This window comes from Dermacentor silvarum, chromosome 1 (genome assembly GCF_013339745.2).
Source record: "Dermacentor silvarum isolate Dsil-2018 chromosome 1, BIME_Dsil_1.4, whole genome shotgun sequence".
NCBI lineage: Eukaryota > Metazoa > Arthropoda > Arachnida > Ixodida > Ixodidae > Dermacentor > Dermacentor silvarum.
Genome location: NC_051154.1, coordinates 425,628,841 through 425,655,148, shown reverse-complemented (window position 1 = coordinate 425,655,148; position 26,308 = coordinate 425,628,841). Strand labels below are relative to the sequence as shown.

Sequence of the window (26,308 nt, the reverse complement as noted above, 5' to 3'; positions counted from 1 at the left end):
TATCAGAGTTCACGTTAACAAGGGTTTACTGTATTTCTCCATGCTGGGAACACAGCCCCATATTAGGATTTCCAGCCTCTACTAGTAATATAACATGCCACATCAAGTATGGTTTTGTTGGCTATGGTCACAAACTGCTCGAAAGTTAAATGCTTTCACAGATCTCGCAGTTTGTAAACTTTTGATGCTGATTTTCTAACTTCCCTTTCCTTTCATTCACTTCTTTCTTTGATTCATACATTTATCTTTTTTCACAAGCACCACTTTCCTGCCGCTACTTTTATTCTCTTTTTCAGAGACGCGATGACTCCCTGACCTCCAGCGGATGATGATGAATGTAGTGTTTTGTGGCGCAACGGCCATGCATGGCCAAAGAGCACCAGGCTAGTGTTAATGAGTTGGAATTGGAGTGCTGAATTACGAGTGGTGAACATGACATGGCTGTAAGAGGGCCTAAAATAGTCACTGTAAAGTGCGTAAAATCTACATGTAATAAGATTATGGCAATGACTAATAACGTGTGCTATGAGCACGAAATATTGTCACGACTAAAGAAGACAATGAAGGGAGGGACACGAGCGCAAGCATCGCTCTCTCTGAAGAAGATAAAGTTGGCGCGGACAATTATTGTTGGGCCTTGAATATAGAGCCTGTTTGTTGTCGCACCACCATCATTCTGTGTGCCGTTCTTTGCATCTTGCGACACCGGTGGAGGTGCTGGGTACTCCCTGATGCCCGGAACTCCTGTGCAGAGTGCAACGCCGAGTTCAAGCCCGCAATCAGTTCCTACAGTGGACAATCCTGTCCACCGTTACAGTCGCCGACTGCGGGGCCTCAGCCCAGAGGTAATCTTCTTGGAGAACTCCCCACCAACTGGACCTCTACCTAATGAGATGGCAACCGCAGGACCTTCTCAGGTGACTCTGCAGCATCCTCAGACTCCCGAGACATTCCATGGTGATGTTTACAAGGACGTCGAAGATTGGCTCGCGCAATACGAGCGTCGCTAAGGCGAATCGGTGGACTGCAGAAGAAAAACTCTCACGCGTCTACTTCGCTCTGGCGGACAGCGCTCGTACATGGTATGAGAACCGGGAAGCCACACTGACTTCCTGGAATGAGTTTCGACAGCAGCTTTCCACCACCTTCGCAAACAACGATCCTCGCGATTCTGCCCACCAACTAATCGAGTCGCGCATCCAGAAACCGAATGAGAGGGTCGCCATGTTTGCGGAGGACATGACCCGCCTGTCCCGCCGCGCTGACCCAGAGATGCCGGAAGCGAAGAAAATCCGCCATCTGATGCGAGGCGTCAAGGAACAACTTTTCGCCGGTCTTCTTCGCAACCCGCCGACAACTGTTGCGGAATTCATCTCGGAAGCTACGTCCATCGAACGAGCACTGCAACAACGTTGCCGACCCTTTGATCACCCAAGCAACGCCTCGAGCAACGTTTCTGCTCTGGCTGCCGGCAATGAGCTTCGTGAGCTCATCCGGGAGGTTGTTCGTGAAGAGATTTGCAACCTCCTTGTGACCCCGCAGGAGTCAGTCGGGGCTTCTGTAGCAGAGGTTGTGTGACAAGAAATCAGGCAGGCATTCTCGCTGCCCGAATCCCTACCGAACCAACGGTCTCTGAGCTACACATCGGCTGTTCGTCGTCCTCCTCCAGCAGCAGCCTACAACTCATCAGCAATGGCTCGTCCTTTCAACGAGCTGCCATCCCCGCCGTACAATACGCAGCCACTGACCACGCAATCTAGTGTACCTGTGGCAACATCGGCCTACTTCCCTCCGCAGGCAACTGCAGCTTGGCCGCAGAGGACGCCCACAAGTCGACCATTTGTTCGCAGGACAGAAATGTGGCGCACCGTCGACCGCTGTCCTTTGTGCTTTCAATGTGGAGAAGCCGGCGACGTTAACCGTTTTTGCCCGTATCGTGACCCCGGATACCAGAGCTTTCCACCCGCCTTTCCTTGAAATCGCTTTGAAAACAGGCACTACAGTGACGATGTTGCTCCACAAGGACATCCTTTCACTCGTCGAACCCGCTCTCCGTCACCTGCACTGAGCTCTTCGCCACAAGGTCGCAGTTACGCCGATGTAGTCAGGGGCGGCAGGTCCCCTAGCCCTCGTCGGGGAAACTAACAGAAGCGACCTTTGGGGGGGGAGGTTGCTGACCGTCGAAATGCTTCAACACCCCCAACACTATCTGTGCAATCGGACAATATGCCTCTGCCGACCCCAAGGGAAGTCGTAAGTGCCGACCTAGCTGTTTTCATAGACGGACACCCAGTAACCGCCTTAGTAGATACTGGGGCCAATTTTTCAATAATTAGCCAGAAACTCTCCGATAGCCTTAATAAAGTCAAGACATCATGGACTGGTCCCCACATAAGAATGGAGGGAGGTCAATTGATGACCCCTCCAGGCAAATGCATGGCCAGAATTCATATTGGTAGCTCGACGTTTGTTGCAACTTTCGTTATATTGCTGGAGTGCTGCAGAGACGTGATACTGGGAATGGATTTCCTGCACAAATACGGCGCTACTATAAACATTCCGGACAGGTCGGTCACGTTTTGGGTGAATGCAGATTTGGCTGTACCCTGTGACGATCAGCGACGTGAGCATTCACGTATCTTCGATGACGATGTGACCATCCCTCCGCACTCAAGCGCTCTTGTGCCTGTAACATGCGACTCGCCAAGGATCTCCAACATGATCGCAGAACAAGTTCCTGGTCTGCTGTTTAGTGATGGTGTATCAGTTGCAAGAGGTGCAGTTGACATTTCTCGCGGTCAGACAGACGTCCTACTAACAAACTTTAGCCCTGAACGCCGGCATCTTACAAGAGGTAAGGCAGTCGTGTACATGGAAGAGCTGAATGAGGTTACCGACTGCATGACTGTTGAACTAGACGATTTCCCCGGTCTGCCGAACGTGCCTCTATCCATTGATGTCGGCCCAAGTTTACTATCTAAACAGAAAGAAAGATCCTCGAGCTTATTGATGAGTTTCGGAACTGCTTCTCTTCGATGTCCAAAGTTGGCCAAACGCCACTGACCAAACATCGAATTATTACAGACGAAATGGCCAGACCCATACGGCAAAACCCATACCGGGTGGCAGCGCGAGAACGCGAAGCGATAGAAAACCAGGTACAGAAAATGCTTCAAGATGACGTTATTCAGCCGTCGAAAAGTCCTTGGGCATCGCCGGTAGTGTTAGTCAAAAAGAAGGATGGCAGCTTGCGCTTCTGCGTCGACTACTGAAAACTCAACCAGGTCACTAAGAAGGACGTTTACCCGCTACCCCGCATAGACGATTCTCTCGACTACGGCATGCACGCTATTTCTCGTCGATGGATCTAAGAAGCGGCTATTGGCAAATAGAAGTAGACGAAAGAGACCGCGAGAAAACAGCATTCGTGACACCTGATGGTCTCTATGAATTTAGGGTACGTCCCTTCGGCTTGTGCTCCGCGCCAGTAACATTTCAGCGGCTAATGGACACCGTTTTAACAGGACTCAAGTGGCAAACGTGCTTAGTATATATAGACGGTGTGATTGTATTCTCTGCGACATTTGACGAGCACTTAGGCGACTATGTGCTGTTTTTCAAGCCATACAGTCCGCCGGTCTCACGCTTAAGCCGGAAAAATGCCATTTTGGCTTCGAAGAGCTTCTTTTTCTAGGCCACGTTGTCTGTAATGAGGGGGTACGGCCTGATCCGGAAAAGATGACTGCCGTTGAACATTTTCCTGTGCCATCCGACAAAAAGGCAGTGAGACGATTTTTAGGCTTATGCGCATATTACCGGCGTTTTATTCAGAACTTTTCACGCATTGCGTCGCCGTTGACCCGCCTCACCAAAGATGTAGCATTCGTATGGGATGAAGATCAGCAGAAAGCATTCGACGAGCTACGGCAACGCCTTCAAAATCCACCGGTCCTGGGACACTTCGATGAAGATGCCCCGACAGCAGTTCACACTAATGCCAGCAATATTGGCTTAGGAGCTGTACTTGTACAGTGGCAAGAGGGCGCTGAAAAAGTAATAGCTTATGCAAGTAGAAGTCTTTCCCGCACAGAAGAAATTATTCCACCACAGAAAAAGAGTGTCTCGCGGTGGTTTCGGCAGTGATCAAATTCCGCCCATATTTGTACGGCCGCTCGTTTGATGTTGTCAGTGACCACCACTATCTTTGCTGGCTGACGAACTTAAAAGACCCATCAGGATGGTTGGCGCGCTGGAGCCTTAAACATCAAGAGTTCGACATGACTATTGTGTACAAGTCGGGAAAGCGGCATACGGACGCCGACTGCCTTTCTCGGCCCCATTCGAACCTGCAAGTACAGAAGATGACGCTACAGCATTTGTTGCGGTTGTCAACACGACTAAACTTGCACAGCAGCAACGCGAAGACCCAGAATTGCAGCCCATTATTAGCTTCCTGGAGGGTCGCACTTCTATTCTACAAAAACGTTTTGGAAGAGGACTTCCATCGTTTTGCTTACGCAACGACGTCCTCTATAAAGTGAACTTTTCTCCGAACGGCAGCCCCTACTTGCTCGTCGTCCCAACATCTCTCAGGAATGAAATATTGCAGGCATGCCATGATGAAGCAACATCCGGCCATTTAGGCTTCACACGAACGCTCTGCAGAGTGAGACAAAAGTATTACTGGCCAAGATTGACGGCGACCATTCAACAGTACGTCCGTACATGCCTTGATTGCCAGCGGCAGAAAGTGCCAGCCGTCAAACCAGCAGGCTTCCTCCATCCCATCGAAGTACCCAGAACTCCATTTGCACAAGTCGGAATGGATCTGCTAGGCCCATTTCCAACTTCTTCTACGGGACACCGATAGATTATCGTAGCCACGGACTATCTCATGCGCTACGCTGAAACCAAAGCTCTGCCGTGGGGAACGGCCAGTGAAGCAGCTCGATTTTTTATAGAGAATGTCGTACTGAGACATGGCGCCCCCACAGTATTAATAACTGCCAGAGGAACTGCATTCACAGCCGAGCTATTGGGTACAGTTTTAAGACTTAGTGGCACATCTCTCGGCAGGCAATGGCGTACCATCTGCAAACGAATGGACTCACGGAGCGCCTCAATAAGACACTTGCGGATATGCTTTGTATGTATGTTGATGCGGAGCATAAAAACTGGGACGAGATATTGCCATATGTCACCTTTGCATACAATACGGCTCAGCAAGAGACAACGAGGATGACACCGCTCCGCCTTCTCCACGGTCGCGATGTCACAACCATGCTCGACGCAATGTTGCCACATGAACATGAATGTGATGGCGTCGAAACTGATGCTGACTACATCACTCAGCGTGCTGAAGAAGCCCGACAACTTGCACGCATACGTATTCGTTGGCAGCAGGAGTACGATGCAGGGCGCTATAACCTTCGCCACCGAAGAGTCTCCTACGAGCCTGGAGCTTGGGTCTGGACTCCTGTTCGCCGTCATGGCCTTTCAGAGAAACTACTGAGGCGGTATTTCGGTCCGTATAAAGTCATACGACATCTCTCTGATGTCAACTATGAAGTCATTTCCGATAGTCCACATTCCTCAAGGCGTAGACGGCATGCACCGGAGATTGTGCATGTCGTCCGGATGAAGCCTTATTTGTCCGAATGAAATCACTGCAGCATACGCGTGGACAGATCCTGGCGTCGTCACGATAAAGCATCGGGACGATGCTTTCTTAGAAGGGAGGCAATGTCACGACTAAAGAAGACAATGAAGGGAGGGACAGGAGCGTAAGCATCGCTCTCTCCGAAGAAGATAAAGTTGGCGCGGACAATTATTGTTGGGCCTTGAATATAGAGCCTGTGTTTGTCGTCACACCAGCGTCGTTCTGTATGCCGTTTTTCGCATCTTGCGACAATATGCATTGCGAATAAATGTTACAAATATAAAATATGTCGGATACGAAAATTGGCATGAAGCACTACTGCCTAAACAGAGCCCTTGAAACAAAGACCTGGACGCATGTGCTATACTAAACACTATCGCAGCCGCATCTTCTGGCGAGAGGACGTGCTACGAATATCTCGGGCTAATTACATGTAGTACGATGTCATTCAAGAAACCTAGCACTGCTTTTCTATTAAAAAGCGGTTCTTCGCCAAGAAACATAATGGGATGAAGAGGGACACGACAGCTGCATGCTAGGGGAAAATGTTTCTTTTTCTCTGTTTCGGCTTCCCAACATTCCAGGAGGACGTAGAGGATGGTGAGCCTCTCACCACATCTACCACAGGTTGGTGGTTCATCACCAGTCAGCAGAAAACTGTTGGTGCCATATGTGTGGCCTATTCTGAGATGACAGAATAGGACATCAATTCGTCGTGTTTTCGTTGCAGAGGGCCAGAAGCCCAACTCTGGCTTAATCAAGTGAAGCTTATTATTTCTTTCATTATTATTTCATTGGCTGAAGACTGAAGGCTCAGTGGTGTGCAACAACTCTTGTAGCTGCACAAGAGGTACAATGGCACAACATTTTTGTGCAAATGTAGACATGATGGATTTCGGCTGAAGCTTGTCTGGAAACAGTGTGTTTTATATTTCATGCAGGTGTACAGTGCTCACAGAGTTTCCACACTTTGCATACTCGCAAGCAAAAGTTTGGAGACAAACAGTGCAGCAAAAATTTTGTTTCTTTCGCAGCCTGGGCATGCTAGTTTAAATCAAGTGATACAGCCTACACCTGCTTGTTCAACCAATGCAATGTATTAAGGCATCACTGTATGTTGTGTAGCTGTGAAAAATATTTAAAATTTTCGCTGATGCCGTGATCTCCGGACGTTTGTTTGTGAGTGTACATATGTGATGATGATTATTGTGGTTTATTGGCGCAAGGGCCAGATGTGGCCAAAGAGCGCCAAGACGATGGTAATGGCTGGTTAGTGGTATATGACTAGTCAATTATATCAACATTAGATGTGGCATGGCTGTAAAGGGGCCTAAAACAGTCGCTGTAAAGTGCGTAAAATCTATAAGTAATAAGATTATGGCAATGACTAATGATGTGTACTATAGACATGAACACTGCATTGCGAAAGAATGATACGACTTGCAAAATATTATAGATGCAAGAATTGGCCAGAAGCACAAGTGCCTAAACAGAGCCCTTGAGACACAAGGGCCTGGAGGTATGTGCTATAAAAAACTATCACAGCAACATCCTCTGGAGAGAGGATGCGCTACGAACTTATTGGGCTAATAACATGTAGCACAACATCATTCAAGAATGCGAGCACTGCTTTGGTGTTAAAAAGCGGTTCTTTACCAAGAAACATGGCGGGATGTAAAGGGACACAATAGCGATATGCTAGAGGAAAATGTTTCTTTTTTTCTCTTTCGGCTTCCCGACACTCCCGGAGGACGTGGAGGATGGTGAGCCTCTCGCCACATCTACCACAGGTTGGAGGAGCATTACCATTCAATAGAAAATTGTGGGTGCCGTACGTGTGTCCTATTCTGAGACGACAGAGTAGGATATCACTTCGCCGGGTTTTCGTTACGGAAGGCCAGTAACCTAACTGTGGCCTAATCATATGAAGCTTATTACAGTGGAACCTCGATGATACTGTCACCTGTAGTAGTGGGCATAGGGCAAGCGCAGAGGCGCAAGAAGAAAGAAGTGCGCGTGCTAACCGCCCCGCTCGATAGCTGCCTCTCGCTGCCGTTTTCGCCAGAGCCCCAGCCGCTCCCAATAAACGTAGTCAGCCCCTTTTGAAGACCCGTGGCAAAGTGGTGGAGGTGCTGGGTATTTATCACTCATGCCACAGACTCCACCTGGGAGCAGAAGCACCAGCCCTGTGTTAGTCGATACTCCCGTCCATCGGACCAGCCGCAGGATCCGGGGACTGCCCCCTGAAGACACCGTAGTGCTTCAGACTACCTCAACCGGTATGGAACGTGCAATGACGAACCGGTATACACTTCAGAACCCGCTGGCGCCGAAGTCGTTCCATGGCGACATCTTCGAAGACGTCGAAGACTGGATGACCGACTTCGAGCGCGTCGCCGAATACAACGAATGGGACGACGCGACTAAACGTAGGAATGTCTACTTTTGCCTCGAGGACGGCGCGCGTACATGGCTTCAAAACCGTGAGGAGCAACTGACGTCGTGGCGCGAGTTCCGCCGTCATCTACTGGACACTTACGCCAGTCCTGATCGCCGCGAACGAGCCGAACGAGCAATTCAGGTCCGCGTCCAGCTTCCCAACGAAAGCGTTACCGCGTTCGTTGAAGATATGACGCGCCTCTTCAGACGAGCAGACCCTGGAATGACCGAGGACAAGAAGTTGCGTCACCTGATGCGAGGGGTGAAGGAGCAGCTCTTCGCTGGTCTGGTGCGCAATCCTCCGCAGACTGTCGCCGAATTTCTATCCGAGGCGGTCAGTATGGAGAAGACGCTTCAGCAGCGCTCTAACTTTTACGAGCGGCAAGTGAACGCGACTACGGACATGTCCACGGCCATCGGAAGCCACAATGACAACCTTCGAGACCTCATCCGCACCGTTGTGCGCGAAGAGATACTGAAGGTTTACGGCACCCCACAAGCCACGGTGAGCTCCATTGCGAGTGTAATAAGAGATGAAGTGCACCAAGCGCTCCGGTCCACCGTTCCTTTTTCTAACACCGCGCCTGCACCTTCTGTACACCACCGTGCGACCTACGCAGAAGTCTTGCGACAGCCTGCTTCGCCCCCGCCGCTGTTTGTTCAAGCCGCTCATCCGGTTGCACTCCCACCAGCCCAACCGGTGCCATACATCGAGGAACGACGCACGCCTCCACCGTTTCCCCATGCCGCTTCTCCGGTTGTGCTTCCGCAAGAGCGACCAGTGCATTACGCCGATGATCGACGCATGCCCCCTCGGAAGTCAGAGGTTTGGCGCACTCCGGATCGCCGTCCTCTGTGTTTCCACTGTGGTGAGGCAGATCATTTGTACCGCCAGTGCCCATACCGACGCCTCGGGTTGTGGGGCTTTTCTGCCTATTCGCCGCCACCCCGACTGGGCCAACGACCTCGGGACATTGAGGATTATCTGGCTCAGCAACGCATGCCACCGCCTACCGGGCGGCAGTCACGCTCGCCGTCGCCAAGGCGATTTTCACCATCGCCCCAGCGGTATTCGAGCGGATGGTCGCCAAGTCCCCGCCGGGAAAACTAACTACAGCGACCTTTGGGGGCGAGGCCGCTGGCAGTCGACGCGCTGAAGACCTCCTATCGACGCGAGTAAACAAGGGTACCGGTACGCCATCAACTGAACGGAATGACCGGCTTTCGCTCGACATACCGGTGGTGATCGACGGTTACGCGGTTAGCGCTTTAGTGGACACCGGAGCGGACTATTCTATATTAAGCGGGAAGATGGCGACGTTTCTGAAGAAAGTAATTACACCTTGGCATGGCTCGCAGATTCGTACGGCTGGCGGTCACGTCGTTACTCCACTGGGAACCTGCACGACAAGAGTTCGGATTCGAGGATCGACATTCGTGGCGAGTTGCCTTGTCCTACGCGAATGCTCCCGCGACGTCATTCTCGGAGTTGACTTCCTGCAGGAATACGGCGCTGTTATTGACTTACGGGGCGGTGTAGTCACCTTCTCAGCCGACCAAGCAATCGACGCAAACGACGACAATCGACGTGATGACGCGCTACGTGTTTCCGCCGAAAGTGTTACGCTTCCTCCACGAGCCAGTGTTCTAGTCGAAGTGATGTGCGGTGGAATGCGCGAAGGTGGAGTGGTCGCAGAAAGTAACTTAGCGCATCTACTGACACAAGGTGTTTGTGCGGCCAGGAGTGTGCTACAGCTTCGTGATGGCCGATCTAAGTTGCTAGTCACCAACTTTAGTAATGAGCATCGACACCTCTTCCGCGGTACTTCGATAGCGTTTGCCGAAGAAGTGGAACACGTAGCTGAATGTTTTGCCCCTGAACCAGTGAGGCTGGCTGACAAGTCACTGGGCACCGTCGACATTAATCCCGAGTTATCTAACGACAAACAGGCAGCACTGCACGAGCTCTTGCTTGAATTCAGGGCATGCTTCGCAAGCTCGTCTAAGGTACGCCAGACTTCGGTTACAAGGCACCGGATCATCACATGCGACGACGCACGCCCGATAGACCAGCAGCCTTACCGCGTGTCGGCAAAGGAACGCGCGGCGATTCGTACGCAAGTACAAGAGATGCTTGAAGATGGCGTGATCGAACCTTCCAACAGCTCATGGTCGTCTCCGGTCGTTCTTGTCAAAAAGAAAGACGGAACGCTACGCTTTTGCGTCGACTACCGGAAGCTCAACAACGTAACTAAAAAGGACGTGTACCCACTGCCACGTATCGACGACTTGTTAGATAGACTGCGGCGTGCCCAGTACTTTTCGTCACTCGATTTGAAAAGTGGATACTGGCAGATCGAGGTAGATGAACGAGACCGCGAGAAAACTGCCTTTGTGACTCCCGACGGCCTTTACGAATTTCGAGTGCTCCCTTTCGGTTTGTGTTCAGCCCCAGCAACTTTCCAGCGCATGATGGATACTGTCCTCGCTGGATTGAAGTGGCAGACTTGCCTTGTGTATCTTGACGACGTAGTTGTCTTTTCTGAAACATTTGAGCAACATCTTCATCGCCTGCGGCATGTGCTAGAAGCGCTCCGATCGGCTGACCTCACGCTTAAACCAGAGAAGTGCCACTTCGGTTATGAAGAGCTCAAGTTTCTCGGACACGTCGTCAGCGCCAAAGGAGTTCGACCCGATCCCGACAAGCTTGCCGCTGTAGCAGCTTTTCCTCTTCCTGCCGACAAGAAGGCCGTCCGACGCTTCCTGGGCTTGTGCGCGTATTATCGCCGCTTCATCGACAACTTCTCGAAGATTGCGGAACCCCTGACTCGCCTTACCAGGGATGACACGCCATTTGCCTGGACGAATGAGCAACAAGCGGCCTTCGCTGAACTACGCCAACGCATGCAGTCAGCACCCGTCCTGGCACATTTCGACGACGAGGCTGACACCGAGGTGCATACTGACGCCAGCAACATCGGCCTTGGCGCAGTACTCGTCCAACGTCAAGACGGCATTGAACGAGTAATAGCCTATGCTAGCCGCTCGCTGTCCCGTGCCGAGGCGAACTACACTACTACAGAAAAAGAGTGTCTCGCGGTCGTCTGGGCGATCACGAAGTTTCGCCCTTATCTCTACGGCCGTCCCTTCAAAGTGGTGACAGACCACCATGCTCTATGTTGGTTGGCGAACATACGCGATCCTTCAGGACGGCTGGCACGGTGGAGCTTGCAGCTACAGGAGTTCGATGTCACCATAGTTTATAAGTCTGGCCGCAAGCACGAAGACGCCGACACGTTGTCGCGTGCTCCCGCCGAATCTTTCAGTCGACAGTCAGAGGACGACGACGGCTTCCTGGGCGCCCTTACTACGTCGGACTTGGTCAAATCGCAGCGTGACGACGCTGAAATTCGACCTCTCATCGACCACTTAGAGGGCCGTGATACAACCATACCACGCCATCTACGTCGCGTCTTGACGTCCTTCTGTCTACGAGACAATGTGCTGTACAAGAAGAACGCCCGCCCGAATGATCGAGCCTACCTCCTAGTAGTTCCCAAAGACTTGCGGGACGATATTCTTTTTGCTTGCCACGACGAGCCTACATCTGGCCACCTCGGCTCCTCACGAACGCTTGCTAGAGTGCGCGAGATGTATTACTGGCCCGGACTTTCAGCAAGCGTCAAGCAGTATGTGAAAGGCTGCCGTGAATGTCAGCGACGAAAGTCACCACCCCTGAAGCCCGCCGGGTTATTGCAACCCATTGAACCACCTCATAAGCCATTCGACCAAGTCGGCTTGGACATTCTTGGGCCTTTTCCTCTGTCAACCGACGGCAACAAGTGGGTGATTGTCGCCACTGACTATTTAACCCGCTATGCCGAGACAGAGGCGCTCCCACGAGCCACGGCTTCTGAGGTAGCGCAGTTCTTCATGTGTCACATTGTATTGCGCCATGGTGCCCCAGCCACTGTTATCACAGATAGAGGAACGGCGTTCACGGCACAGCTCACGGACGAAATTTTTCAACTAAGCAACACCAGGCATCGAAAGACGACCGCTTACCATCCGCAGTCCAACGGCCTTACGGAGCGATTAAACAAGACCATCACAGACATGATCTCTATGTACATCGACGTCCAGCACAAAACATGGGATCGTATCCTGCCTTATGTGACCTTCGCGTATAATACCGCCGTACAAGAAACAACGCGCTTCACACCATTTCGCCTTGTCTACGGCCGCGAAGTACAGACGATGCTGGACGCTATGCTTCCGTGCCATGACGCCGAGAACCTAACTACTGACGCCGAAGAATTTGCTCAGCGCGCTGAGGAGGCTCGCCAGCTCGCGCGGCTGCACATCGGTGAGCAGCAACACGCAGATGCACGGCGCTATAACATCCGTCACCGGCAAGTGCGCTACAGTCCTGGCGACCAAGTGTTGGTGTGGACCCCTGTTCGCCGCCGTGGCCTTTGTGAAAAGTTGCTCAGCCGGTATTTTGGCCCGTACAAAGTGCTGCGCCGCATTAGTGACGTGAACTATGAAGTCGTTCCTGACAGTGCGGCGCAAACACGGCGCCGACAACCACCTAGTTCTGACGTAGTTCACGTCGTACGCATGAAGCCTTACGTTGCGCGTTAGTGATTTTTACGCGCCCATTTGCACCTAATGCACTTACCTCTTCGTTTCTAGAGAGGTAGAGAATTGTTTCTAGCTACGCTGCTGTAGCTCTCGCTGTGTTCTGTGCGCGAGCATATTCATTGAGCGTGTGTTGTTTTTTTTGTTGTTTTTTTTTTCCTTTCCCACACCACTTCTTGAGCATCGAGCCGATGCTCTTTCCGAGGAAGGGGGGAAATGTCACCTGTAGTAGTGGGCATAGGGCAAGCGCAGAGGCGCAAGAAGAAAGAAGTGCGCGTGCTAACCGCCCCGCTCGATAGCTGCCTCTCGCTGCCGTTTTCGCCAGAGCCCCAGCCGCTCCCAATAAACGTCGTCAGCCCCTTTTGAAAACCCGTGGCAATACGATCACGGCTAATACGAATTTCCGGATGATACGAATTTTTCTGCGGTCCCGGCCGAGCCCCATTACTTTGCAATGTGCTAAAAAACGGTTGTTACGAATCCATTTTCGACCCGCGTCGGTTGATACGACTAAATGCCGCCCCACCGACGGCCGCGAAAAATAACAGCGCGCAGTCACGCGCTTTCTTCCTTTCTCTTTTGGTGCGTAGGTGCGGACGCGCCGCCGGAGAGCGCGGAGGCCACGAATGGGCGCGAAGAGTTCGAAGCGGTGGCGCTTTTGTTGCTTTTGTGCTTTTCCTCCTTTTCCGTGTGCCATCGGGCGGAGTGGCTGCCGTGCTTCAGGCCGCGTTCTTTTTTGCGCCATTTTGCCTAGTCGCAGTGAGCTATGTCTACCGAGATACGATCTCAGCTGATTCGCGCGGCCGTACACTGAGGTGCGGGAGCCTCCGTTGGCGCGTCTTCCGTCGGCTGTGTTATCGGTGCCGATGGCACAGGGCGATTGTGGGTTTCGCTGCTGGAGTCACACAGTGCAAGATAGCGCGGCACGTAATCCACGGTGCAAGGTTGTGCTCGTTCAGTCGGGTGCTCCTCCGCTTCTCCCGCTAATCGCCGTATTTTTCTTGCCATAGGAGCGCTTCCGTATTCCGAAGGCGTGCTTCGTCCAAAGTTTATTTGCCAACGAGCGACGATCCATCACTAACCTGGGAGTTCTCAGTAATCCGAATTCTGTGTGTCAAGTGAACACGCCGGCGTGGTTTACAAAGCAGACAACTGCAGTTGCCATCTTGCCCCTGCCACAGCAGCAACCAATGGAGAGATGCCTTTCAGCACGGCAGCCAATCGGAGGCCCGCTTTTATCAGAGGGCCCGTGTGACTACCTATCGCAGACCCGCACTTCTTCGGTGTTTGTGCGTTTGTTACAAGTTGGCGATGACGGACGAATTGAGAAGCGGAACGGCAAAACTTTGAGCTTTCGAACGATACCAAGATGGCGGCGCTCGGTGGCGGGAAATACGAGATATAGCTCCGTGAACTGCGGTGATTTTGCGCGATTTAAAACTGTTTTCTCGCCCTGCGCACTGACGAATTAAACTTTTTCGGGCACTTGCGTTTTCAGCCAAACCATTTTGATGCAGCGTAAATTAGGCGTTGCAGATACCCAAACGCGTGGTTTTCAAAAATAGATTTTTCTCGCGATTTTCGCGATCTGATCCCCGCGTCCCCCCTTAATTTAGCTAGTTTTATAATTGTGTTTCGATGATACGAATTTCGGCTAATACGAATATTTTTCGTGACCCCGTGAGATTCGTATCATCAAGATTCCAATGTACTTGTTTCTGCGTCCCACAAGCGTTGCCAGTAGCTTCGCAGTTTCTTTCGCAAGAAAGGTTTCAAATCTGTTGCAGGAACAGCAGCTGTAGGGTTAATAGCGGGTGATGTGACTGATGTGGCCATTTGGTCAGCAAGAACATTACCCTCGATGCCTTTATGCCCAGGCACCCAGCATATAATGACATGCTGGTTAGTTGCGTATGCTCTACAAAGAACAGAATAGAGCTCAATGAGAACAGGGTTTTTCTGTTTACAGGGTGACTTCAAGGCTTTTACTATGCTTTGAGAGTCTGTAAATATAATAGATGTTTGAAGTTTTGATTTCCTTATATGCTTTACGGCTGACAATACTGCGTAGGCCTCAGCTGTAAAGATACGTGTTTCTGGGTGGAGTACGCCGGATTCCGAGAAGGACGGACCAACGGCTGCATAACATACTCAGGCATGTGATTTAGAAGCGTTTGTGTAAAATTCTGTGCACAAGTACTTGGACTGTAATTCTAGAAAATGTATTCGTATTTCAACCTCTGAAGCGTGCATTGTAACCTCTACAAATGATATATCACATGCTACTACCTGCCACTCCCAAGGTGGTAACAGCTTGGCTGAAGGCATTAAGAGATGTTCGAGAAGTGGGATATCCATTTCTTCGCTAAGCTCCCTGACACGCAGTGAGAAAGGCTGTCTTACAGAGGGACGATTACGAAAAAGTATAGCACACATCATATCGTTAACGGTATTAAAACACAGATGCTGATGATTAGAGTGAACTTTAAGGAAATATGTGAGGCTGGTGTATGTTCTCTGCAGGTGGAGTGACCACTCATTTGATTCGAAGTATAAACTTTCAATGGGGCTTGTTCTGAAAGCTCCAGTGGCCAGGCGGATACCTAGATGGTGGACGGGGTCCAGCATCTTCAGCGCACTAGGGGCAGCAGAGTGATATACCACGCTACCATAGTCCAGTCGTGATGAAATGAGACTCTTGTAAAGATTCAATTAACACTTCCTGTCGCTACCCCAGGATGTGTGAGATAAAATTTTCAGTAAGTTAATTGTTTTTAGACATTTCATCTTGAGATATTTTATATTGTCACCCAGCTAGTATAGCTACAATAGTTGGCCAGCAGCAGATAGGCAAAAAAACACGTCAGCCTTTAATAATAGCTGGACCTCGGAGAGCGCGCGCGCAACCACGAACTTCGTCGTTCTCGCCTCAAGGAGCCAGTGTCACCACGTGCCAACTTATTTCGCGTCATTGCTCCCCTCTCAAAAGCGACCGACCCGGTCGCTTCAAGGGCATGGGGCGAGCAATATGGGCAAGAGTGCCAACATGGAAAGAAAAAAAAAACAAAACATACAGGCATGTACACAATGCTGAAGCGGTTTGTGAGGGATGCTTATCCCTCGCGTGCGTAGTACGGCTTCATCCGTACTACGTGGACGACTTCAGCACGGGGACGGCGTCGGTTCGAACTAGCATCAGAGCTTTGAGGCACCACCTCATAGTTCACATCACTGAGGCGGCGTACAACTTCGTAGGGGCCGAAATAGCGGCGCAACAATTTCTCCGAAAGCCCACGGTGTCGGATAGGTGTCCACACCCACATGCGGTCGCCTGGTGAGTACTGGACGTTCCGTCGGGTCCGGTTGTAACGGCAGGCGTCGGTATTCTGCTGGGTGCGGATGCGATTCCGAGCAAGCTGGCGAGCTTCCTCTGCTTTCTCGACGAACTCTTCAGTGGTGTCATTCCTTGTGGTTCCGTGGTCTACCGGGAGCATGGCGTCTAAGGTGGTTGTAACGCGACGTCCGTAAACGAGCTCAAATGGTGTAAACTCGGTGGTCTCCTGCACAGCGGTATTGTAAGCAAACGTCACGTATGGCAAAATTGCATCCCATGTCTTGTGTTCCACATCAATGTACATGGATAGCATGTCGGCCAATGTTCTGTTCAGGCGCTCTGTTAAGCCGTTAGTCTGGGGATGATAGGCTGTGGTCCTTCGGTGGTCAGTATGCGTCAGCGTGACGACTTGTTGCAACAACTCCGCTGTAAACGCTGCACCGCGATCAGTAATGAGCACAGCGGGTGCACCGTGACGAAGCACGATGTTGTGGACGAAGAAGTTGGCGACTTCAGCAGCAGTTCCCCGCGGCACAGCTTTTGTCTCCGCATAGCGAGTTAAATAATCGGTTGCCACGATTCACGATTATCCACTTGTTTTGCAAGGAAGAGGTGGGGAACGGACCAAGAAGGTCCATTCCGACTTGCTGGAACGGCGCCGGAGGCGGATCCAAAGGCTGAAGGAGGCCGGCAGGCTTGACGGGTGGGACTTTACGCCTCTGACAGTCACGGCACGTTCGCACATAGCGCTGAACCGACGAAAATAGGTGTGGCCAATAGTATTTCTGCCGTATGCGCGCTAATGTCCTCGCGAAGCCTAAGTGGCCGGCACAGGGATCGTCGTGACATGCCTGTAAAACTTCCTCGCGCAGCGCCGTCGGAACGACGAGAAGGAACGTTTCTTGGCTGTTCTCAAAATTTTTCTTGTACAGCACATCGTTCCGCAGGCAGTACGATGTCAATCCTCGTGAAAGTGGGCGTGGGACAACAACGTCAGCTCCCTCGAGATATCGGATGACTGGAAGCAGTTCAGAGTCTGCACGTTGGTAGTCAGCCATGCGCACCACGTCGACGACACCAAGAAACGGCAAATCTAGCTCCAAGTCGGAGGATGTCAAGGGAATAGGAGAACGTTACAAGCAGTCAGCGTCGCTATGCTTACGGCCCGATCTGTAGACAACAGTCATGTCGTATTCCTGGAGGTGGAGGCTCCAACGAGCGAGGCGACCTGATGGGTCTCGTAGATTGGCAAGCCAGCAGAGCGAATGGTGATCACTGATCGCTCGAAATGGCCGGCCGTATAAGTAAGGTCGGAACTTGCTGATGGCCCACACGACTGCTAAACATTCTTTTTCGGTGGTTGAATAATTAGCTTCTGCTTTTGTGAGGCTACGGCTCGCGTACGCAATTACACGTTCTGCGCCGTCTTGCCATTGAACCAGAATAGCCCCGAGTCCTACGTTGCTTGCGTCTGTGTGAATTTCAGTTGCCGCGGTGTCATCAAAATGCGCCAGCACTGGAGCGGATTGAAGGCGTTTGCGCAATTCGGTGAAGGCCTGCTCTTGGTCTTCCGTCCATGCAAAGGGCACATCTTGTCGCGTCAGTCTCGTGAGAGGTTCTGCAATCCTCGAGAAGCCTTCAACGAAACGGCGGTAGTAAGCGCAGAGGCCCAGGAACCGCTGAACAGCCTTCTTGTCTTTAGGGTGAGGAAACTCTGCAACGGCAGCGAGCTTTTCTGGGTCTGGTCGTACTCCTTGGGAGCTGACCACGTGGCCTAAAAACTTGAGTTCCCGGAAACCAAAGTAACATTTTTCAGGCTTGATGGTGAGGTTTGCCTTGTGTATTGCGGTAAGGACACTTCGTAGTCGAGTGAGATGTTCATCGAACGTGCTGGAAAACACAACAACGTCGTCTAGGTACACTAGACACGTCTGCCACTTTAATCCGACGAGTACAGTGTCCATCATTCGTTGAAACGTAGCAGGAGCCGAACAGAGACCGAAAGGCAGGACTTTAAATTCGTATAGCCCGTCGGGAGTCACGAAGGCGGTTTTTTCACGGTCACGCTCGTCCACTTCGATTTGCCAGTACCCTGACTTTAGGTCTAACGAAGTAAAGAACTCAGCATGACGCAGACGGTCCAAAGCGTCATCGATCCGTGGCAGGGGGTAAACGTCGCGTTTGGTGACTCGGTTAAGCCGTCTGTAGTCAACGCAGAAGCGGAGCGTGTTGTCTTTCTTTTTTACTAGTACGACAGGCGACGCCCACGGACTTGTCGACGGCTGGATGACGTCATCATTGAGCATTTCTTGAACTTGACGCTTAATCGCCTCCCGCTCCATAGGTGACACGCGGTATGGGTGCTGACGAACAGGCCGCGCCGACTCCTCTGTAACTATCCGGTGTTGCGTAATGGAGGTGCGCTGGACTTTAGATTCTGTGGAAAAAGAGTCAGAGAATTCTGTCACTAGGCCCAGTAGCTGATCCTTCTGTGCATCTGCTAAGTCAGCATTTATGTGGACGCGGGTACTCAGGCTGGCGTGAGTTGTTGCATCCGGTGAAGTCACTTGTAACGTGCCGACGTCGGAGAAGTCAGCAATGTCGTTCAGAAAGGCCACAGCTGTACCTTGAGGGACGTGCTGATACTCATGGCTGAAGTTTGTCAACAAAACTTGCGAGCACTTATTTTGTATTCGAACAAGGCCCCGGGCAATGCAGATGTGTCTTTCGAGCAACAGCGGGATATTTGCCTCGGCAATACCCTCATAGTCGTCGAATGCGTCGCAGGTTACGAGGGTCAATACGCTGCTCCTTGGCGGCACCGTGATGTTCTCGTCGACAATCCTCAAGGCGTTGACATACGTGTCGTCAGTGCTGCTCCCTGCTAAGGCCTGCGCCGTTGAAAACGTTACCAGGGACTTCTGTAAGTTTATCACGGCTCCATTAGCCTGCAGAAAGTCCATTCCCAGAATTAGGTCCCTCGAACAGCTTGGGAGGATAACGAAATCTCCGAGGTACGTAAACCCACGAATGCTCACTCGCGCTGTGCATCTTCCTACCGGGGTTAGCAGATGGCCTCCTGCAGTGCGAATCTGCGACCCAGTCCACTCGGTAGAAACTTTCTTCAGCTTGCAGGCAAGGTCCATGCTCATAACTGAGGTGTCCGCTCCAGTGTCGATTAACGCTGTTATTTCTTCGTCGTCTACGGTGACGGGAATGTTCGACGTTATTACCTCTCGTACGGTGTTTGACTGCGTCTGTACGTCTGCGTCGTTCTGTTTTGGTCGTTGTCGTCGGAGTGGAGGATCTTGCGCACAGTCGACGTCAACGGCCTCACCTCCGGAGGTCGCTGAACTCAGTTTTCCCGAGCCGCCGGGCTAGGCGAGCGGCGTCTGAGAGCGCCGCGAGAGAAGGCTTGGCTTGGTGATGGTGACCTGTAACGAGCAGGAGACGACGAACGGGGCTCGTGCCATCGTTGATCACCATTGCGACGATTCGCGACGAAACTCTCTATTTCCGGCGGCCGCTCACCAGGTCGTGGACGAGGTGCATTTGGGGCGAATCCTCGGAGCCCCACATGACGATAAGGACACATTCTGTAGATGTGCCCGGCTTCGCCACAATGAAAACAAAGGGGCTTGTAGTCTGCGGTGCGCCAGACGTCGCTCTTGCTAGTTCTTGCTTCGGCGATGTGCGGTGTGCTGCGAGGCCTGAAGCTAACGTCCAATTGTTGAGCGGGGTGTACCATGCTATACGCACTTGAGGGTGGCGGACGGCGTACTGCTTCTGCGTAACTCATTTCAGGACGCCGTCTCTGCTGTGGTTCCTCGTACTGTTCAGGAACATGGACGGCCTGTCGGACCTCGGCGCGCACCATTTCCGCAATCGAAAGTTGTCCACAGAGGCAGCGGTCGTCTGCATCTTCTGCAGTTCCTCCTTGATGACAGCCCTGATGAGTTCGCGCAAGGCGCCGACGTCGTTGCCGAGGGTAACGGCAGAGAGCTCCCTTGAAATCACGGCGTCGCGGTTGTATTGCCTGGCCCGTTGTTGAAGGGCCTTTTCCATGGTGGTGGCTTCGTCGTGGAACTCTGCCACTGTCGTCGGCGGATTTCGAATGAGGCCAGCAAAGATTTCCTCTTTGACGCCGCGCATTAGGTGGCGCACCTTCTTTGCTTCCGTCATAGAGGGGTCCGCACGTCTGAAGAGCCGATTCATGTCTTCTACGTACGCCGTCACTCGCTCATTCGGGCCTTGGATTCTCGATTCCATTGCTAACTCCGCCCTCTCCTTCCTGTCCGCCCTGGCGAAGGCACTGAGGAACTGCCGACGAAATTCTTCCCATGACGTCAGTGTCGCCTCGTGGTTCTCAAACCATATTTTAGCGGAATCTTCAAGAGCGAAGTACACGTATCGAAGCTTACGCTCGTGGGTCCAGTCGTTGACGTTGGCGACTCGGTCAAAATGGTCAAGCCAGTCGTCGGCGTCCTCTGAAGCACTCCCGTGGAAATGATTCGGCGTCCAGATCTGATTGACGACCACGTGCGATGCTGCAGTAGCGGCAGGAGGTGGTTGGTTCGTCATTCTACTTCGTTCGGGTAGCAGACCGTGCTGTGGCTGGAGTCCCTGGAGACGTCGGCTGGTACGTACGTGCACAGGGGTAAGCTCGGCCGAACTACTCGCCGGGCTTTGGTCTGGGGTACGCTCCGGAGATCTTAACATCGACCGTACCCAGCACTTCCACCAGAAATGTCACCCAGCTAGTATAGCTACAATAGTTGGCCAGCAGCAGATAGGCAAAAAAACACGTCAGCCTTTAATAATAGCTGGACCTCGGAGAGCGCGCGCGCAACCACGAACTTCGTCGTTCTCGCCTCAAGGGGCCAGTGTCACCACGTGCCAACTTATTTCGCGTCAATATGCGGAATGAAAGTAAGTTTAGAATCAAGTATGATGCCTAGGAACTTGTGCTCTTTGTTCACAGGTATTTGTTGTCCATACATTTCGATTGTGGAATCTGGAACAAGCCCTTTCTTCCTGGTGAAAAGAACACAAGAACTTTTGTGGGGGTTCACTTTGAATCCGTTTTCGTCTGCCCACTTGGATACCTTGTTCAAGCCCTGCTGTACCTGTCTCTCGCACACTGCGAGGTTACATGACTTGAAGCCTATCTGTATGTCGTCTACGTAGACAGAATAAAAAATCGCTGGTGGTAATGAGGCACAGAGTGTGTTCATCTTAACGATAAAGAGTGTGCAGCTGAGCACTGTGAGTGTACATATGTACAGTGTTCACGAAATGCATCAATTTAGGGCTAACTAATGTGCATACCTTCATTTCTGCTGTCTGCTGGTCATGCGACGTCGGTGTAATTTTCGCTCAGGTACTTCGATCACAGTTCACCTCACCTCCAGTGACCACATTCATAGCGACATGACGTGGTACTCTCAAGTAATTGTCCATATGGGACGTTCTATTTAAAGGTTCGTTGTCACATTTAATTCCGTGAGCACCGTACACATAATTGTACAGGGGGTTTTCATCCCTCCTGCACCACCTTAAATGTACCCAGGCTATATAAAGTGTAAAATTTTGCACATGTTTTGTGTGAAAATCTTTCATTGCACAAACTCACACATAGTGCAATGTCCAAGCCTGCATCTCAGGACAGTCATCTATAGCAGCAGTGATCAACAGTGCTCAAAAAGGGGATGCCTCATGCTGAAGCCAACGCATCCCTGATAAAGACAAGAACCCTTGTCGAAACGTCGGCTTCAGCCAAAGATATCCTTTGTTCAACCACATTTGAACACTTGTAGCCTACATATTTCTGTGAACCTCTGTCTTCTCTGAACTAGAGCAGCAATGTGTCACAATGAAAGAAGTCACGGATGAAAGCTGGTGCATGTGCACTTAATAGTCAGCATGCTGAACAGACCTGTCACAGCCCAATCAACATGCATTGAAAATGATGCCTCCAAAAGTGATCCCTCGAGGACACAGCCCCAGACAAAAACAAAATGCATATGAGCATGGTTCCAGAAACAGCCCAGGCAAGTGACACAGTTGCCATGCAGGGCCTCGCCCAATACTCACTCGCCGACAATTTTGCGGGTGGTGGTGATGATCTTGCGAGTGGCCTCAACGTAACCTTCTCGCCCATAGTAGAGCAGGGAAGCCCAAGTGCAGGCCGCCACTGAGCCTGCCCGGCTACCTGGGGTACCAAAGGACAGGGTTGAAAATTATAAACATTTATTCACAATGTCAACTTATTGCACAAAGGCACCCATATAAAGGGGCCCTGAAACACTTTTTTAAATAATCATAGAATGACATCTCTATTAAATTATGTCGCCTGACGAATCTCCAGGCGCCAAATTTTTTTCAATTCTTCAAGCACAAGCTAAGTTGGACATAGTTATCGAACTGATGAGCGGCTTTCTTCTTTCATTTCCATGAGCGCGCTGGAAGCTACACAGGGGAGACGGCAAGGCGGTGCAAGGGAGCAATGCCCTGCTGGCCCCGCCCAAAGGTTTAATGTCTTAGAGGCGACATGGCTCGTGGCGGCACCCCGTGGCAGTGGTGGTATGTACGCTATACTTTCCATCTTGAAGGCCACGCAAGCAGACGCAGCAATATGCAACTGTCATGTGTAGATTGGCAGCGCAAAGATGAAATGGTTTTTCTATCGTTTTGAAATTTCAGACTTATATGTTTTTCATTTACTTCACTTAAATGAGCAATAATTTCATCACTCAGAATTTTCTTGCGGTCACGAAATCAGCCAATAGCTGATGTTGTCTCTGCTTACAGTGGCGCTGCATGATGCCATTGCGAAAGAGAGAGCAAGCAATTTTTCACCGCTTTTGCCACGAGATTGTAAATTCCTTGCTGCATGCAGTGCAATAATATTTGGCTCACATGCTCACAGGAGTCTCGTTAACGGATCGGCAACATTACTATGTTCAAAAAGTGTTTCAGGGTTCCTTTAAGCTACAATGCCCCAATGCCAAGTGCATGGATCCCAAAAATAAACAGGCTTTACGTTTATGTCCCACGCATCTCACCTAGCACTATAAGTTGAACCTCACATCTCAAAGTGAAAATAGGTAGGGGTGAGCAAATACTGAATAATGTAGGTACAGCGCAACAATTTTTTTTTGAAGGAAACAAAGAGACACGAAAGAATGCTTTTCTGCCCTGTCTCTTTGTTTCCTTCCAAAAAAAAAATTGTCCCGCTGTACCTGCGTTATTTAGTATGAACCAACTCGCCCAAATCAAGCTGTTGGTGGTGCAAATAATTTTTGAGACTGAATTGAATAGTGCTGGCAGTGCATCAAATTCTAGGGTACCCCAAGAGATCACCGAAGCACCCTAACTGAAATACAGCAGCACAGTATGCATTGCTAGCATCATCACTCAAAAATGAACATGGATTCCTTCCTCCATGGAAACAAACAACAGGAACCCTTGGTGTGTCCCAACCGCACCTTCAGAGTTAGGTGTCCCATGGCTGACATCGGTGTGCTGTGAAGACCAGGACGCCCTCACTCTTCTGGGGCAGTTTCATTTGAGTTCTTACAACATGCATGACGAAACAGCACACAGAAAAACTACCCATTATTTACCTGGATGAAATTTTCACCTTTCTACATGTTCTTTCTTATAGGCTGTGAGCACCACATCCGCTGCATGAATAGTTGAAAGTGCACTTGTCATACCGATTTTGTGCAACGTACAAAGTAGGGTATCTTGCTTCACCACTAAGTAAATGTCCGCTGATGCAGTAAACATTTGTAAAATTTTCTTCGTTGTCCACTAGATATTCCGACATGCAAATAATTCGTCCTTTTCTGGCCATGCTGGGCTTGTATTGTACTTAGTTTTTCTAAATAAACTCAATGAGTTTCCATGCAGGTCTACAGACACAACAAGGCACTTACCAGACATTGTTGGCGTTGCATAGACACCCCCAGGCCAGTCAGTGGCTACCGAGAACTGGTAGTGGTGGTACTTGCGGCTCCGGTATATGACCATAGACGAGCCTTTAGGAGTGTAACCGTACTGCATGAGAAGCAGGGAACGCATTTGTTTAGATACGTCGATAAACTTCTGGCCAAGAAAACTCGCGATTTGACGAGAAATTGGAGGATCAACAAATAAAGTTCAGTTCGGGATGGCACTAACAGAATGAGGCAGGAGTCGGAGGAGAGTAGCCGGTTTTGTACGGCTGACATGATGATGCACTCGACTGTCACCTTGCGGTTGGGAAGTAGTCATACCAGGACATCCCAGGCTCCGCAGAAGACTCCATTCTTTGCCACCTTGTCGCTTTGCTTACAGAAAGGAGCCTAGGTTGTGCTGACTGCAGCCTGCTACGAATAAATGCTGGGTAATCAGTAAGTCCAAAACTGGTTAGGTAGAGGCCTCATGAGCCCAGGTCCAAGTGCTCATCAAGCTCGCACCTCTGCACTTTAGCCTCCGTCACTTGTTCCGACCCTCGATGTATCTTCCTCCCTTTTGTTGCTCTTTCCACTCTGCTTCTGTCTCCTCCTTCTGTGTTTGCACCCGTGTGCCTTGCCAATTGGCGCTTGTAATTGTTGTTTTTTCCATTGCGACACTAGGTCCTCTCATGCCAAACTCACACAGCATGTCATCGTTATCTTCTATTGCTCCCAGCCATTCCATGAACTATGCCCGCACACTTCACGCCTCGCAGGGTGACATGTGAAAGAAGCAAACTGTGGGAGGGTACAACTGAAGACAAAGAAGTTTCCGAGTACACAGGTTTTTGAAATTACCTGCGAACACACTGTGGAACTTCTCTACAACTGAATTTATAAGCTAATGCAGTTGGGTCAAATACAGTAAAACCCCGGCGCTACGAACCCGGCTGGTACGAATTTCGGTGCGAAATGAATTCATAACATTCCCTGGCCAAAATACATTGCTCACAATAAGAAAAAAATCGGCTGTTCCGAACGTGTTGCTGCGCCGCTGCGGATCATATGAACGCGTGAGCAACAGCGGCAGCGGCCGAGCCAGCGGGGCGACCGGCACAGACAAGCCGGCACAGTGGGATCTGGGCGGGATCCATAGTCGCCAAGCGACCGACTACGTCACGCGGCTGCGCAGTCTCTCATTGGGCCCCACGTTGAGCGGACCGGACCACATCACAGTGTAGCCGATGCTTAGCAAGAAAGTAGAAGAGGACCGCTGCTGCAACGACGGCCGAGGCGCAGCCCCGACGGTCAAAACGCTCCCTGCACTCGACGAGCTCAGACATTCAGTGGCGTGCCAAAACATTCCCAAGATCATGTGCGTGCACTTATACACCTTTCAGAAGGCGATCGTTGACGATTAGGGCAAGAAGAAAATGTCCCATTGATATGTTTTCATGGGACCGCGAAAAAAAAAAAACGCCGCAGTTTCGCCCGAAAGGTGAAGCAACGGAAACGCAGCAGCAGCAGCGAGCGAATTGACCTTTGCGCTGTCTCTCGCTTCAACGCGAACTAAACGTCGAAGGCACAGCGCATACGAAGCTACTGGCACTAGGCGCACTTTGTCAACATCGCAGATCATTTTGACAATAACGTCCGCGCGGGCGCGCACTTTGTGCATGTCACAGATCGCTTTCGGGATACAGCACGCATGTGATTACGTCGTATCTCCAACGTGCCGGTCGCTTGTTGCAATGCACAAGCTGGCTGCACCGCTAAATTTACCTGACCGCCACATTCAAAGGCAACGTAACATGCAGGAACATTATAGATTGGCAAAGTATCACGGGGAACGCCCGGTAATTCGAACGCGAAAGCATTTGCGATGGTTAATTCGAACATACCGCGCACCAACTCTCAGCAATGCTCTCAGCAGCGCACCAAATCACGTGGCGGTGCCTCCGACCGGCATTGCTCCGAGACCGCCATAGAGCAAAAGCTTAGGCGAGACCCCTCAATGCCATGCGGAGGAAAAAAAATAGAACTGCGGCGTCATGGCAAGGTCGCCGTTTCTGCGTGGCGCCAGAACACGCGTGTACGTGCCGACGTCTCAGCCAACGCTGTGGCTGCAGCGCAGAGGGAAGCAATGGAGGAGGCCCAGTCACGCCAACGCTCGCTTCAACGGCAGAAAACGAAACTTCAGGGAGCGGGCTAAGCTGGCGTCGGGCCGGCGGGAGCAGCGGGTGCACAAGGAGACAGTCGAAGGTGAGGGGGCTACGAGGGGGTTAAGAGGAAGGG

General features: G+C 51.1%; 1 protein-coding gene across 1 annotated transcript in view; it reads right to left on the bottom strand.

Annotated features, from left to right (window-relative positions):
• Nucleotides 1-26,308, bottom strand: part of LOC119437665 (sphingosine-1-phosphate lyase) — a 155,658-nt gene that overhangs the window by 15,544 nt on the left and 113,806 nt on the right. Inside the window, exons 10-11 of the mRNA XM_037704660.2 lie at nt 24,014-24,134; nt 22,167-22,284 (exon numbers count right to left, since the gene is read on the bottom strand). Coding sequence (XP_037560588.1) covers nt 22,167-22,284; nt 24,014-24,134 — 239 coding nt within the window. The remainder of the gene's footprint in view (nt 1-22,166; nt 22,285-24,013; nt 24,135-26,308) is intronic.